Raw genomic sequence first — 15,840 nt, forward strand, 5'->3', positions numbered from 1 at the left:
CACACGCTGCACCAGCTACAACTGCTACACCTGCACCACCTGCACCACACGCTGCACCAGCTACAACTGCTACACCTGCACCACCTGCACCACACGCTGCACCAGCTACAACTGCTACACCTGCACCACACGCTGCACCAGCTACAACTGCTACACCTGCACCACCTGCACCACACGCTGCACCAGCTACAACTGCTACACCTGCACCACCTGCACCACACGCTGCACCAGCTACACCTGCTACACCTGCACCACCTGCACCACACGCTGCACCAGCTACAACTGCTACACCTGCACCACACGCTGCACCAGCTACAACTGCTACACCTGCACCACCTGCACCACACGCTGCACCAGCTACAACTGCTACACCTGCACCACCTGCACCACACGCTGCACCAGCTACAACTGCTACACCTGCACCACCTGCACCACACGCTGCACCAGCTACAACTGCTACACCTGCACCACCTGCACCACACGCTGCACCACATGCTGCACCAGCTACACCTGCTACACCTGCACCACCTGCACCACACGCTGCACCAGCTACAACTGCTACACCTGCACCACCTGCACCACACGCTGCACCAGCTACACCTGCTACACCTGCACCACCTGCACCACACGCTGCACCAGCTACAACTGCTACACCTGCACCACACGCTGCACCAGCTACAACTGCTACACCTGCACCACCTGCACCACCCGCTGCACCAGCTACACCTGCTACACCTGCACCACCTGCACCACACGCTGCACCAGCTACACCTGCTACACCTGCACCACCTGCACCACACGCTGCACCAGCTACAACTGCTACACCTGCACCACCTGCACCACACGCTGCACCAGCTACAACTGCTACACCTGCACCACACGCTGCACCAGCTACAACTGCTACACCTGCACCACCTGCACCACACGCTGCACCAGCTACAACAACTACACCTGCACCACCTGCACCACACGCTGCACCAGCTACAACTGCTACACCTGCACCACACGCTGCACCAGCTACAACTGCTACACCTGCACCACCTGCACCACACGCTGCACCAGCTACAACTGCTACACCTGCACCACCTGCACCACACGCTGCACCAGCTACAACTGCTACACCTGCACCACCTGCACCACACGCTGCACCAGCTACACCTGCACCACCTGCACCACACGCTGCACCAGCTACACCTGCACCACCTGCACCACCTGCACCACACGCTGCACCAGCTACACCTGCACCACCTGCACCACACACTGCACCAGCTACACCTGCTACACCTGCACCCCCTGCACCACACGCTGTGTTAGACCTACACCACCCACCACCCTTCTATCTCTCTCTCTCTCTCCAGGTGTGCATGTGTTTGGTCTTTGTGCAACCGCTCTAGTCACTGACGTCATCCAGCTGTCGACAGGTTACCACGCCCCCTTCTTCCTCACCGTCTGTAAACCCAACTACACTCAGGCCGGTGTGTCATGTGACAAGAACCCGTACATCACTAAAGACATCTGCTCCGGACACGACCAGCACGCCATCATGGCCGCCAGGTCAGTCTCTTTCATGATCTATAAATCAAAAGATGACATGACGGCTACCTAAGCTGAAGCCAAATCATCTGGATTGCCCCCTGGAGGCTGTCTGCAGTCTTAAACCTGGCCTCCTCCATGTTGGTGGATGGGACATGGACCAAATTTGAAAAATCAAAGTAGACTTTAAATAAATACAGTCGCTGATCTCTGTCTCTCTGTCTCTCTCTCTCTGTCAGAGTGCATGCTGGGAGTGAGCGTGGCGGCTGGGAGTGTCTAGAGTGTGAAGGCTGTGACTAACGTGCCACTAACGTGTTCTATCTAACGTGTTTATGTTTTGCTGTTGTCATCCTGTTTAGTTGTTGTTTGTTAGTTTGTGGTTTTTCATGTTAGTTCAGGTAGGTTCAGGTTGAGGCCTTGGCAGTCGGGCATTCTGCCCGTTGTCAGTAGCCATGCGTAGCAGGAGAAGCTGACACGCCGACATGCAGTGAAGATCTTGTCGGTTGGCGGCTTCTCGGGATTCAGTTACATATCGTGTTTGTGACTTCTGGGGCCATGAAATGTTTGGCTGCGGAGCAGAGGGACATCTTGTTGGGTATTGCCCCGAGGCCCGAGAGTGGACTGGCTCAGGGCCGGGACGGGCACAGGAAGGGTTAACCCTAACCCTAACACACAGGAAAAACAAATCAGATTTTTCCTCTGAGGTGGTAAAACTTTTTTGTAGATTCTACAGGAATCAGAGTTTTTTTTCAGTTTGGAGCAAAAGAACGAACAGAGCAAGATCATCGACTCGTTATGCATTGAGTGTGTTTCCACGGTGACCTCTGAGATCAGAAGATTTGCAGAGAGCTGCTCAAGGGAGAATATTTGCAGGATATAGAGTTGGCTGATGTTTTTATGCTGGTCCTCCTCAGGTGGCTGCTGACTCCAACGCAGCTCTAGATACTGAACTCTCTCTAAGTGAACTGCATGCTGCTGAGATGAGCCTTGAGAATGGAAAAGCGCCTGGCATACAGACTGCCCGTTGAGCTCTAGCCAGTGGTCGGTGAAGACTTGTTTTTCAGGACAGTCTGGGTACAGAACAGCTCCCACTGAGCTGCAGAATGGCAGTTATTATAAGATGGGGACCTGCAGGATCGAAAGAACTGGAGACCTGTATCTCTGCTGTGTGGGGACTATAAAATCCTTTCCAAGGTCTTGGCTTCCAGACTGCGAGAGGTGACGAATTAATTTTTCAAGGTTGAACACCAGTATCTGTGGCACAAACTCAGTGCTCTTGGGTTCAGCCCAGGTTTCATAGCTAAGATCCAGGTTCTGCACCGTTATATTGCAAGCTTACTGAAAATGAATGGTGGTATGACTGCAACCTTTGGTGTTCAGAGGGGGATACGGCAGGGATGCTGTAATCCCTCTCGATTGAGCCTCAGCTCCACAAACATCATTTCAGTACAATCAACCCGCTAACCCCCCAAGGACACATTTCAGCAGAGGCAACTCACCGAACATGAAACATAATGTACAAACAAGTCACATTCATGGCGGCAATGTATTTAGTGCTGCAATGGCCGAGGATACGAAGCTCCTGCTGAATCGGGACCTTCTCCAGTTAAGGGCTCTGCACCTCTGTCCGAATACCCATTGACTTTAGTTATTACAAAGAGATGAAGGATCTGGGCTCATGGTGACGTCTTGTGGTCTGTAGAAAGGAATCAACTCTTTTTCTTCAGTGGAGTTAATCTGATGGAGGATTTTTTTTTTTTAACTGTTTTAAGAATGTTTGTTTGTGTAAATGCCTCTTTGAAAGATTGATAGAATAAAGTGACCTTTTAAAAAATCTAAACAATCTCTCTCTCTTTCTCTCTCTCTCTCCAACAGGAAGACGTTTCCTTCCCAGCATGCAACTCTTTCTGCCTTTGCTGCTGTTTATGTGTCAGTGAGTAAAGTTTGATCACATCATTGACAAACTTTCACACAACAGACCCTTTATTTGGAAAATCTTCATAATCTATAATCAACAATACAATAATCAATAAACAACATTATAATCAATAATGAATATGGAAACCTAAATATGAGACTTAATCAGTAAATCTAATTATAATTTATGTGTTATTGATCTGTGATCAGTCGTCTCCCTCTCTCTCTCTCTCTCTGTCAGATGTATTTTAACTCGACCATCTCCGACAGCACAAAGCTGCTCAAACCCGTCCTCGTCTTCGCCTTCGCCATCAGCGCAGCGTTATCGGGTCTGACGCAGATCACTCAGCATCGCAGTCATCCCATCGACGTCTACGTCGGTTTCCTCATCGGAGCCTTTGTCGCCACCTACCTGGTGAGATCACTTCCTGTTCATGATACCTGCCATGTCTGTTGTCATGACGACAGTACACGTCAAACACGCAAACCTTCACAGTAACAATGACCACACAACGTTAAACAAACACCCACTAATAAAAATATTTTTTTTGTGTGTTTTCATTTGTATGTTTATATGTTTTTCTGCTGTTGAAGTTTTGCTTTAATATTTTCAAAAAAAAACTTTTAAGAAACGAAATGTAAACAAAAAGTTGTAACCCAAAACAAATGTGCTTCAGTTTAAATCAAAAGTTTCAACTGATTTTTAGTTTGGAATCTTAACAGTGTATGCACTGTAAAAATTAAAGAGTAAAGAGTGTAGTCATAATAGTACTTGAGTAACTTTAGAGTAGTTACTTTCCACCAATGTTTTATAGTTTGACTTTTCTTCGTCCTTAAGACACTATTTTATTTTCGTCCTTCAGGCGTTTCACGCTGTGGCTAACTTCAAGTCGTCTGATGACAACACTCCACCCCTGCCTCCCCCTCCTCCAAAAGAAGACCCTCTTCGAGCGCTGACAGAGCGAGGACACGAGTCCGTCTATAACAAGGGACCCGCCTCCGCCTCGGAAAGTAACGATGAGATTGCGGCCGGTCCACCCCCCATAGACCGGCTGGAGGGCCTGGGGCCCCTGCAGAGGGAGAAGGCCTCCATGGGGAGCCTGAAGAGGGCCAGCGTGGACGTGGAGCTGCTGGCTCCTCGGAGCCCAATGGGGAAAGAGAACATGTTGACCTTCAGTCATACGCTGCCAAGGGCCAGCATGAGCATCAACGGGGTCTTAGGGGCCAACGAGAGACCAGAGGACCCGGTTCAGCCGGTTCAACCAGTGCAGCCGGTGCAGCGGCGTCTGAAGGCCGTTCAGGTTCCCATGGATCCAATGCGTTCGCAGCAGCTGGTGTCGGAGTGGAAGCAGAAGTCGATGGAGATGAGAGGCCTGAGCGTTCGGGACGAGGCGGAGCGGGATGCCAGTGAGGACGGCTCGGATGTGGACTTTGTGGGGACTGACGATGGGGGGTCTCAGGTTCCTATCTACCAACCTGTGGTGCAGTCAGGGAGGTCAGCTTCCAGTCAAAACCCTACTCCACCTCAAGGGGGCGCCAAAGCTGTGGCAACTCCCAGACCACCACAGATTCCTGAAGCAGGACCCCCACCAGTGTCGCCAAAGAGCGCCCTGACCCGCGCCAAGTGGCTCGCTATCCGGGAGAAGACAAGTGGGGAGGGGTTGGCCCGTGCTGCTGCTAACCAGCCACGACTCATGCAGGTCATTGCCATGTCAAAGCAGCAGGGACTCCTCCCCTCCTCCTCCGGGGAGAAGTCCTCTGAGACCACCTCCACCTGCTCCGGTGCCTCCTCCACAACCAACTCACCACACTACCGCCCCGCCTGTGAGCAGCAGCGGGAGGGGTCGGGTATCATCACAGTGGATGCCCATGCCCCCCACCATCCTGTTGTCCAGGCCCTGCCCCCTCCTCAGGCCCCATCCCTCACAGGTAATGGTAACCCGTGGGAGTTGGCGGGGGCACCCAATGGGGGCGACTCGCGGGACACCTACGACCTTAACAGCCTGAACCGAGGAGACTCGGTCACACACAACAGCAGCTTCCGGCCACACCGATCCACCTCAAGGTGCACCACTATCAACCCTGCCCTGCCCCCTTCTCACTCCCAGGAGGACATGTCGGTGGATGCTAAGATCGACATGAGACGCAAGACGGCTCTAGTCCTGCTGGATCGAGAGATTCGTAACCAGAGTGACCAGGAAAACTATTATAAGAGTTTGCAGGGACGGAGGTTCAAGGATTAGTCTCTTACCCTTCAAAATAAAAGCCTTATTTTAAAACTGGTCACTAACTGTAAAGAGCCTACTCAGTGATGCTCGGAGGCTCAAGTGTGTCCATCAATCCTGATTTTTGTCCACTGTCGTCCATCAGAGGCACTGTTAAAGTTATAATAAGAATGAAACATTCAGTTATTACACGTCACACAGAATACAAGAAAACAAACTAGTTCACGAATAAGTTAAATCAGAAACAGACTCATGTCCCATGACAGAGAGTTGGAGGAGTGAATGTGTAGGATGGGGTTGTGGGATGAGGCTGTAAATTAGCCTGATATGGTTGGACTTCTTGAATAAGGGAACGTTAGCATTACACACAGGCGCTAACGTTGTGTGGCGACTCGTTTACTTTCACTAACATTAAACCCCCGACTTAACATTAGCATTACCATTAGCAAAGTAAAATCAGCGACCCCCCCACAGAACAGAGTGATCTTATTCGTCCCTCTCGTCAGAATCGTGATCCAGACGTGATCATGATCCAGTAAAATGTCTTCCTGACAACACAGCTGTGAGTTTATCGGCGAGACGACCGTCCACAGTGTCGGGGTCTCCGAGCAGAAAGCTGGAAAGTTTCCATGGCAACTCGTTTTTCAATAACCTGAAGTCAAAGAAAAGATTTGTGAAGAAGCACAAACCTGAAACGTGCAGTGAAGACCCTGTGGTTATTTCCTGCGTTCAGATCATCAAGACTCCGCCCACTGCTTTCTAACGTCAGGATGTCGTGGCGGTGTGACAGTGGCGCATCAGCCACATGAGATCTTACACTGACTGTATATTACCTGGATGAGTGTGTTGCGTTATGATGGTTTGGTTGCTATAGTGATTCTCAGCATGTTGGTTTGTTTGTGTGCTGCTCTGTGATTGGTCGAGGCTGTGCGTCCATGTGAATGTTTGTATTTATGAAAAATTGACCAACATGAGATTAAATATATATCTAGATAATGATATTCAGAATTTAAAGATACATTCCATGATTTAAAAGTTTCATGTCTTTGTTACGAATATATATCTTAAATAGGCATTTTAACCCATAAATACAAGTTAGTGTCATCTGCATAGAAGTTTGTCGGATGACAAATTTCTATGTTAGTAACAACAACCTAAGATTGAAAAATATTGACTTGTGAATCTGCAAAAGAAACAAAAACTTTGATGAAGTTTTAAAACCACGTTTATTAAAAAAGTAGAAGTTTGGACCTAAAGTTGTAATTTGTTCAAAATGTTTTGAGCACAAAGTCAAACCTTTCAGAATAAAAGTCATATGTTTGGATGTAATATTAGAAAATCCCACAGTGACCTGAAACTAAACGAGTGTATCTGTAAATCTGAGGCTGATGATTGTGTCTGTGTTGTTACTGTGTTTGTGTTGTTGCACGTCGACGGCTCGATATCCTCATCATCTCTTTTTTTTATTCATGAAAACTCAAAAGAAACTGAATGTAAAAAGCATGTTTCTGTTAATGTTGTGACGGGAAATGTTAAAAAGAAAAATGTGCTGCTTTGAAAAATAAACGGAGGATGGATGCTGCATGCTCGTGGTCGTCTGATGAACAATAAAAAATTCCTACTTCTTCGACATGACATCCTTCAAAATGAAGTAATTCAGTGTTTCTGTTTGTGAAGTTTTCAGAATAATGTTCAGCAGAATATTGTATCATGTTTATTCAAATACTTATGTTCAAATGAAACTTTATTGTTCTAAAACAAGCTCCAGTTTGAAACTACAAAATGAATTGTTGACATTTTCTTTTATAACTTGTTTCTTTGGTTCAAGTCAATTCACGACTTTAAAAACATTTTTCATTTGTTATCGTGTTTGAACATTTGACAGAAAATGGACTGTTTTTTATTGTTATCATGTTGCAAAAGTCACGATGTGGGTGACTTCATATTTCAATCCAATTAAATTGTATTTGTATAGTATCAAATCATAACATATTCTCACGTTGTACTACCAGGCTTCCATAGTTTATTATTGGCTGTTAAATGAAAAACATCTTAGTCGTCTCACACAGCCTCAGATTCTCTTCTTCCTCCACGGGGTTTTCCTGGAGCATCTGGGTTAACCAACCAATGAGAGCTGAGAGATGAAAGACCTGCGAGACCTTCAGGGGATTGTGGAAGGTTTCAAGCAGCTCCTTTACATACGGTGAGTTCAACTTGGTCTGACTGAGTCTTGATGTGATCTGCCGGCAGCTGCAGGGGTGGAGTAAAAAAAAGCCGACATTAGGTCGCACTCTTTCTACATCTCGTAGCTCAGTGACACGAGAGCAACGACCGATCTAGCTGCGTTTTTATTGCAGATTAAACAGATGTTTAGGAAATCCCAAAGAACAATGAACGAAGTTGACTGAGAACTTTGTTTCAGCTGAAAATGAAAACTATAGGGTACAGTGACCATGTGTTAATGTCAGGAGAGAAATAAACACAGAACTTTTTTCTTCTGTATTAATCACCACATTTGTTATATTTAACAAACGGGGGGACACAAAGACGAAGGGTTCTGAGTAAAATCCCAAAAGTGGTTTATTTCAACAGAACACAGGACTGGGAGGTTTGCTGAGTCCGGTGGTTTCCGTGGTGAGGCTGATATTTTAGGTAAAATGGTGGAGACAGATAAGAGGGCGGAGACAGATTAGAGGGCGGAGACAGATAAGAGGGCGGAGACAGATTAGAGGGCAGAGACAGATTAGAGGGCGGAGACAGATTAGAAGGCGGAGACAGGTGAGTTTCTCGATGGCAGGTGACCAAGATTTGAAGATGAAGGGTTTTTACAGTACAGGATTAGAACTGATGTCACAAAATGTTCTTAAGAAAAAGTGTACGACACCAGAGAGTGACTGAAGGAACCTGGTATAAATACTGGTACAAATACTGGTATAAATACTTGTATAAATACTTTTATAAATACTTACTTAACCTCTGACCTTGTTGTGTTTTTTTTCATCAGTTATGATTTGAACAAACGTTGCCTCATGTTGTGCTCCAGGCTCATTATTCAGTTTCCATAGCAACAGTGTGGATGCTGTCATCCGCCCACACAGTCAGCTGACTTTATTTAAGCAGTTCATTGATACAAGTTAACGTTTTCAACGCACACACCAGGTTAACTTTAGTGATGTCCGACATACGAAGTTACAATCTTAACCAAATGATCAGAATCAGAAAGAGCTTGTTCCCATGATGCAACACATCAACACATCTATTCAGTGTTTGGGTGGAACAATGGGATTGGACAACAGAAGATTCCTGCACAAAAAAGACAGGTAAAGACAGACAGGTACAGACAGATAGAGACAGACAGGTAGAGACAGGTAAAGCTTCATTCAGTATTATTATATCTATTCAGTTTTTAATCTTTTTCAACACAATTGTTTTTGTCTCTACTGATTGAATGATGGGAGATGTCATCTTAAAGGACCAATCAGGAGCAGCCTCTCCTGTTGGAGTGTTGTGGGCTGTGTCTCAATTCAGCAGCTGCATCCTGTGGAGGACCAGGTCTACACTGACGTCCTGTGGAGGACCAGGTCTACACTGACATTCCTGTGGAGGACCAGGTCTACACTGACGTCCTGTGGAGGACCAGGTCTACACTGACGTCCTGTGGAGGACCAGGTCTACACTGACGTCCTGTGGAGGACCACGTCTTCACAACCAATGTCACAAGCTTGTCCCGCAGTTACAACCATTACCTAGCAACAAAGTTACGGTAAATGTTGTTCAGTTGATTAAAAATGTTAAAAATGTGTTTTTTTAACATGTGCACTGATAGCTGTTGAGTACTTAAATTTTAAAATAAATTCTCCTGAGGGTTTCGCCTCCCTTTTTTCTGCCATCACCTCTTTAAGAAACAGTTAACAATTAACTTTCACTGAAGCGCTATGAATCCTGGGATTGGTTGTGCCGGGAAGGATCCACCCGGTTGCTCGGGTGGGAAGGACACATTTGGAGGAGCATTCCAATTGGGACAGTCTAGTCGCACCATGTGACGTGATCGGTCTACGAATGCAGCCGGCAAAGGATGCGGCTCCTAAATTGAGACACAGCTACGGTTTTAAACCATTTGAAAGTCCCACTTCAGATCCTGTTCCTGGATCTAGTCCTGCTGGTCCTTCTGGTTGGTAAAGACTCCGGCCTCCCATCGCATAGCTCGCTGGTTTTTATGTAGAATGACACGAGTCGACTCAACGACCTGAGGAGAGACAAAAAGACACAAAGAGTCAACGAGACGAAGATACCAGGAGACAGAGATAAAGAGACAGAGAGAAAATATGTTAGAATTTTTGAAAGTATAGCCAAAGCCTGATGTATTTATTTTCTGAGCCACGTGTCTCGGGTAAGAACTTTGGTAAGAAGAAGAAGAAAAAGAAGAAGAGGTTTGAATATATTAAAGGACCAGTTCAACATTTAGAGACAAGTTACAGCTAGCTGAGCTTAGCATAAAGAGAGCATGGGAAACAGCTAACTTAATTTATCATAAAAATTTGAGACAATGGGGTATCTTAGCATAGAGACAGCAAGCAGGATGAAACTGTTAGCTTAGTTTAGCATGAAGACAGCAAGCAGGAAGAAACAGTTAGCTCAGCTTAATTTACAGACAAGAATCCGGGGGAAACATATGATAACCAGTTAATGGTTGGAGTCATTGGACACCGCAGACATCAGACGTCACTAATAGTAAAAGTGAGTAAAAGCGTTGTGATCGTACCTCATTGTTCACGTCGTCAATCGGCTGGATTCCTGCATACTGACACAAAAACAGGGAGATTCATTCCTCGTCATTAAAGCCAGAGAATATTTAAGTGATTGAGCTGGATGAAAACATTTCACATTAAAAAATGCAGCTTGCGATCGACTCAGACAATTTACTTAATTTTTCTTCTGAGATCAAATTAGAAAATTCTTCTGAAAGTTTCTTTATTTGATTTACAAAAAAAAGTTTTTAAGCAAAGTGTTAAACAGCTGTAGCCTGACAACATGATGTCATCATAACTGAGCTGATTCATTGATTGATTGAATATCTGCTGAGTCATATTAAAATATACTCATCATTTAGTTATACTTCATGAATGTGAACCTGTTGCCATAGAAACACTGGTCGGAGACCAGGGGTCTCATTTATAACCGTTGCGTACGCACAAAACAGGGTCTGAAACGTGCGTACACCACTTCTCACGCAAACGTTGGGATTTATAAAAAAACTAACTTGACGGGAAAATTTGCGCATTTCCACGCAAACTCTGACCCATGCGTACGAACGTTTTGGAGACGGGAAAGTGGCGATGCAGACGTGAGGTGGTGAACTGAAGCAGATTATTGATCCACTTCATCATAATAGTTGTGCTCGCGCGAAGGTTCGTGTGTTCCGCAGTGATGCTGCGTGATGCTGCGTGATGCTGCGTGATGGATGCAGGTGAATGGAAGGAGGAGGAGGAAACGAGGGTTCAGCGATGACTGATCAGCTGATCTAGATTCTATAGATCTGTGATCTCTGAGCTGAACTGAGTCCAGTATTAGATCGACTGACTGAACCGAACCATCCCAGGACAAACACAAGCTTATAAATATAATTCTTCTAAATTCTATAGATTGAGGACATCACAGCTGTCTCTGAATTTAATATTCCTGCAGTTTTGGATGATTAAAACATGAACAGGAGATTCAACAAGTTCCTTCACATTCTGACAGTGTGTTTCTTTGCCTCCACCTTTAATTGGATCTTTTCTTATTTCCGGCTCTGTTCTTTCTATCGTCTTCACTCTCACTCGCTGTGTTAACAGCAGCAGAGTATCAGGGTATTTTATTTATTAATCACATCACTGCTGTCCCATAAAATGTCTCTTCACCCCCACCTCACTAACAAACACCTCATGTCAGTTTCAGAAAGTTTCACTTCCTCTTCTCATCGCTTGATGCCGTGACTCCGTCAGGACTCACGGTGGAAACCCATTGGTCAGCAGCATAATTTAATATTCATGAGGTGCTTTGCATTAACCATTTATGGTTGAAAGTGGTCATGTAGAGGGCGGAGTATGAGGCAGATCCACGTACGAACGTTTCCAGGTGGACTGTGATTTATAAAGTGAACATTGCGTTCAGGTGTGCGTGCGCACGGTTTTATCAAGAGGAATTTTCTTTTGCGTACGCCATTTCCGGCTTTCGTGCGCACGTACGCTTTTAGTATGAATCCCACGCACTGTTTTATAAATAAGACCCCTTGGCTTTATTCTGAAATATCACTGACAGGATAAAAAATCTCCAAAATAAATAGCCTTATTATGAACTCACTGAGCTCTCCTCCAGCTTCAGCTTAACTCGTCTGTCCTCAAAGTTCTGCAGCAGGGTCTCTGTGAGGCCCCTGAGAGGAAGGGGTCCCGATGGGGCCACCACAGGGGAGGAGGTGGAGGAGCGGGGAGTCGGGGGCGAGGAGGTCCAGGGCTGGGCAGTGATAAAGGAGATCGACGAAAGACGGACAGGGGGACAAGGTGAGGAATAGCACAGACTGACGGGTTTATCTGAAACACAACAGGAAGGAAGATGACATCATGAGTGACATCATTAGTGATCTCCCTGCTGTCATGTGAAACTTTAAGTTTAGTTACGTTTGACATTCGTCCTTCAGATGCAAAAAGACAAAGAAACTGCAGCATCACTTAAAGTCACAGTTTAACAATGATCACTTGTTCATATCCCTATAAGAATATGTGAAAGTATGAATGTGTAAACATTCAGGTCTCTCTCTCTCTCTCTCTCTGTCTCTCTCTCTCTCTCTCTCTCTCTCTCTCTCTCTCTGTCTTCTCTGTCTGTCTGTCTGTCTGTCTCTCTCTCTCTCTCTCTCTCTCTCTCTCTCTCTCTCTCTCTCTGTCTCTCTCTCTCTCTCTCTCTCTCTCTCTCTCTCTCTCTGTCTTCTCTCTCTCTCTCTCTCTGTCTCTGTCTCTCTCTCTCTCTCTCTCTCTCTCTCTCTCTCTCTCTCTCTCTCTCTCTCTCTCTCTCTCTCTCTCTCTCTCTCTCTCTCTCTCTCTCTCTCTCTCTCTCTCTCTCTCTCTCTCTCTCTCTCTCTCTCTCTCTCTCGTTGTGTTACGTCGATTTTCTGTAGTTTCCTGTTTGAAGGTCGTTGCTCTGATCCAGTTAATCATCAGTCAAACTGAAGCTGACCTCAGCCTGAACCATAGGCTGCTGGATTTTGGTCGTTCCCTCGTTAAGTTACTCATTATCTCACAAACTAGACCAGAAATCAAATAAGGTTTCTGTTTGCTGTGGATAGAACCAGGTGATCTACAGTATTTGTTTCCCGTCTTTATGCTCAACTAAGCTAACCAGCTTCTGGCTGTACCTTTATATATGTATATACATTGCAGACATTTGGGTGTAAAGTTTCCTTCTACTTGTTGTAGAAGGGATCCTCAGGCAGGAGGTGCTAAAGTTAGCGTTCAGCACAAATTAACTAAAGCAATAAAGTCGTTAGAAAATGTTCAAAATTCTGGGTCAGCACATAAATATAATAAAGTGATCAAATTACTCAAAAGCAACTGTTCACTCCAAAAAAAAGGCACTGACAGACTTTCACCCCTGAGCTTTATTTTGAAAATTAGAAATCTCCTGTATCTGCTGAGAAACTATTCCATGCATTTGTTCCATCTAGACTGGATGACTGAAGGTTCTCTTGTGGTTCTAGAGTCTGTAAGAGTAGAACAGGAGGTAGAACCTTCAGGCTCCTCTCCTGTGGAATCAGATGAATTTTCCTGGGTTGTAATCAGACCTTGACAAGAACCACATACCTGTATTTGCAGAAGGGTAGAACTGACTGACAGCCATCTTGGTTGCCTGTTTCAGCCCAGGAGTTGGAGAGAAGAGCTGATGATTGGTTTTCTCCCTGGACTCCCTCAGCTCCTGTTCCCGTCTCAGGGCCTCCTCGATCTCCATCTCTATGAAATCTGGAGCTCCTTGTCCTCTGGACTGCAGGCCAGTGGACTCCAGGTTTTCCCTCCAAGATTGAGGCATGGTCCAGGTCAGTTTATGCTGAGGTGTCAGTGCTGGGGAGGAGGGCAAGGTGGGGTGCGATGGAGTAATTGGATCCTGGTCCAAATGTCTTGACCCCTGGACAATCAAGTCCCTTTGAGTGATGGACAACTGTTTTTTTTCAGGGTGTCTATGAGGACAGCAGGGAGACAAGAAGACATCTGTCTCTCCAGACACAGACGGAGGTCTTTCCTCTGCCCTCCTGTCCGTGTCTTGTTGGTCAATCTTGCACTTTACCTCCTCAAGCTGCTGTGGAACATCTAGATTGTGTTGTCCCAGGATCCCTCCCTGCTGCTGAGTTTCCTCACTAGTCTCGATCTCCTTCTGAATGTCTCGCTGAATAATGAAGCTCATACAAGTCTTTTCTTTATCTTTGATCGGTCTGAGCGATGACTGTAAACGTTTGGTTTTGATTTCGACTATCTCTTTCTTGCTGTCAGCGTGCTTCAGGCCGCGAGAATGCCGCAGATTCTCCTCGCGTTCCTGAACTAATCGGATTTCCCTTTCAATTGGAGTCTCAGACTCAGCTGTGGACTTGCAGCCGATGTTTTCATGCTGAGTGTTGTCATTGAACATGCCTTCATCACTGGTGTATCCGCCGCCCACCTCCACCAACAGCTCCTCCAGGCCAGAGTCCAGGTCATCAAACACACTGCTCTTCCTCCTCCGACTTTCCTCAATCTGGCACCCTGTCACCTTCCTTTCTGGGTAGGTCTTATCTTCTTCTGATGGCTTAAACTGATCTGTATCGTCACTCACCTCCACACTGTCGAATGTCTCCACCTGCCTAGACAAGAACACATCAGGATCTTGCTGAAAAGATGAGTTCAGGTGTATTGCTGAGGACTTTAGAGGGTTGAGGACGGGCGTCAACAGGTCCTGCTCCATCTTCAGGAACTGTTGTCGCACAGCACTGAAGTTGATCTGCTCCTTGTTGACTGCCTCAGATTCAGCTGGTTTAGGAGGTTCTGGCCTGGAGCTCACAGGACTATAGCTCAAACTGAAACCATCTATCAGTTGGTTTGTGGATCTGCTCAGATCCAGATTCTCCAGAACATGCAGCGGATCTTTGAACATTGGGCTCTTCTTTTGTGCTTGGCTGTGAATGATCTCCTTGCGGAGCTGCTTCTCCTCTTCCTCCCCCACCACTTTGATGACATGCTCTGGATCCACTTTGTACTGTGAGTCTTCTTTGCTCTCTGAGAATAGGCTCTCTGGCTTCCTGCTGCTGGTGTAGGTCTGTAGTTTGAATCCTTTCTCTTCCCTCAAGGTGAGCAGCTGAGCCTGCCGCTGTGGTGAAACCATCCAGGCTTCATTGAGCTCTGCTTCTTGACTCGATGGATCCTCCACAAAGGAGTAGAAGCCACAGTGAGAGCCTGAACTACTGCTGGGGCTGCTGGGGCCGCTGGGTTGCCACTCGTCACTGATGCTCCCTCTGTCCGGGGACCCATCGTCCTGCTGGGAAGCACAGACCACCAAATGGTTGCTAGTGACGGAGATGTTGTCTGAGCTGAAGACTGGACTGTCCAGGTCAGGGGCGTCACCTCGGGTGGGGCCGGCAATGGTCCGCAGGTCTGAGGGTTGCAGCAGGGGTGACAGAGGCTTCAGAATCCACCTCCTTGGGGTGCTATCCATGATCACAGGGGGAGCTGCAGGAGTAGCTGCAGGAGGAGCTGCAGGAGTAGCTGCAGGAGGAGCTGCAGGAGGAGCTGCAGGAGGGGCTGCAGGGGGAGCTGCAGGAGGAGCTGCAGGAGGGGCTGCAGGAGGCGCTGTGGAGACGGTGGGTGATGATTTTGATGGACAAAGATGGCGACCAGAACTGAAGAGTCAATTCATGCTGACGATCATTCTTTAAAACAACAATAGATAGGATGGTTACAAGTTGATATACAATGAATTCAAATAATATTAATAAAATTATTATCATTAGCATCATTACATCTTGTTTCATTATAACAATTAGTTTGACGGAGATGAAATTGCACCCCCCCGATCCCCCAAATCCGCTGTGATTTACACAAATACAATAAATTGAATCCTATCTTATGGAAGTTGAGCTAGTTACTATGGCAACATTAGAGAGGATGAGTTG

At 46.4% G+C, this 15,840-nt stretch overlaps 3 protein-coding genes across 12 annotated transcripts in view; 2 read left to right on the forward strand and 1 right to left on the reverse strand.

Annotated features, from left to right (window-relative positions):
* Window positions 1–7,326, forward strand: part of plppr3b (phospholipid phosphatase related 3b) — a 10,395-nt gene extending 3,069 nt beyond the window's left edge. Inside the window, exons 5-8 of the mRNA XM_035177172.2 lie at window positions 1,359–1,554; window positions 3,409–3,466; window positions 3,692–3,865; window positions 4,314–7,326. Of these exons, the coding sequence (XP_035033063.1) occupies window positions 1,359–1,554; window positions 3,409–3,466; window positions 3,692–3,865; window positions 4,314–5,693 (1,808 nt within the window). The 3' untranslated portion in view covers window positions 5,694–7,326. The remainder of the gene's footprint in view (window positions 1–1,358; window positions 1,555–3,408; window positions 3,467–3,691; window positions 3,866–4,313) is intronic.
* Window positions 1–15,840, forward strand: part of LOC118121592 (receptor expression-enhancing protein 6) — a 719,670-nt gene that overhangs the window by 327,570 nt on the left and 376,260 nt on the right. The window lies entirely within an intron of this gene.
* Window positions 8,727–15,569, reverse strand: LOC118121350 (mitotic spindle positioning). Of its 5 annotated transcripts, none has more exons than XM_035177170.2 (4): window positions 13,508–15,569; window positions 12,018–12,244; window positions 10,438–10,469; window positions 8,727–9,921 (listed from the first exon to the last, which is right to left on the reverse strand). In XM_035177170.2, the coding sequence occupies exons 1-3, from the start codon at window positions 15,381–15,383 to the stop codon at window positions 10,446–10,448; spliced, it is 2,127 nt and encodes a 708-aa protein (XP_035033061.1). In that variant the 5' UTR covers window positions 15,384–15,569; the 3' UTR covers window positions 8,727–9,921; window positions 10,438–10,445. The 5 variants fall into 5 exon arrangements, 3 of the variants coding, with proteins under 3 accessions (XP_035033061.1, XP_035033060.1, XP_035033062.1); XM_035177169.2 differs by having other exon boundaries at window positions 10,438–10,476; XR_004698309.2 differs by having other exon boundaries at window positions 9,825–9,921; window positions 10,438–10,476; window positions 12,018–12,167.

Source organism: Hippoglossus stenolepis, chromosome 14, assembly GCF_022539355.2.
Source record: "Hippoglossus stenolepis isolate QCI-W04-F060 chromosome 14, HSTE1.2, whole genome shotgun sequence".
Classification (NCBI taxonomy): Eukaryota; Metazoa; Chordata; class Actinopteri; order Pleuronectiformes; family Pleuronectidae; genus Hippoglossus; species Hippoglossus stenolepis.

Bases quoted from the DNA above. Each gene is read 5' to 3' on its own strand.
- LOC118121350 (XM_035177169.2), bottom strand. From the start codon at position 15,383: ATGGATAGCACCCCAAGGAGGTGGATTCTGAAGCCTCTGTCACCCCTG. The intron at 10,477-12,017 runs GTGAGTTCATAA...TTTTTGTGTCAG, and splicing joins TGAAGCTGGAGGAGAGCTCA to TATGCAGGAATCCAGCCGAT. The intron at 9,922-10,437 runs GTACGATCACAA...GTCTCTCCTCAG, and splicing joins TTGACGACGTGAACAATGAG to GTCGTTGAGTCGACTCGTGT.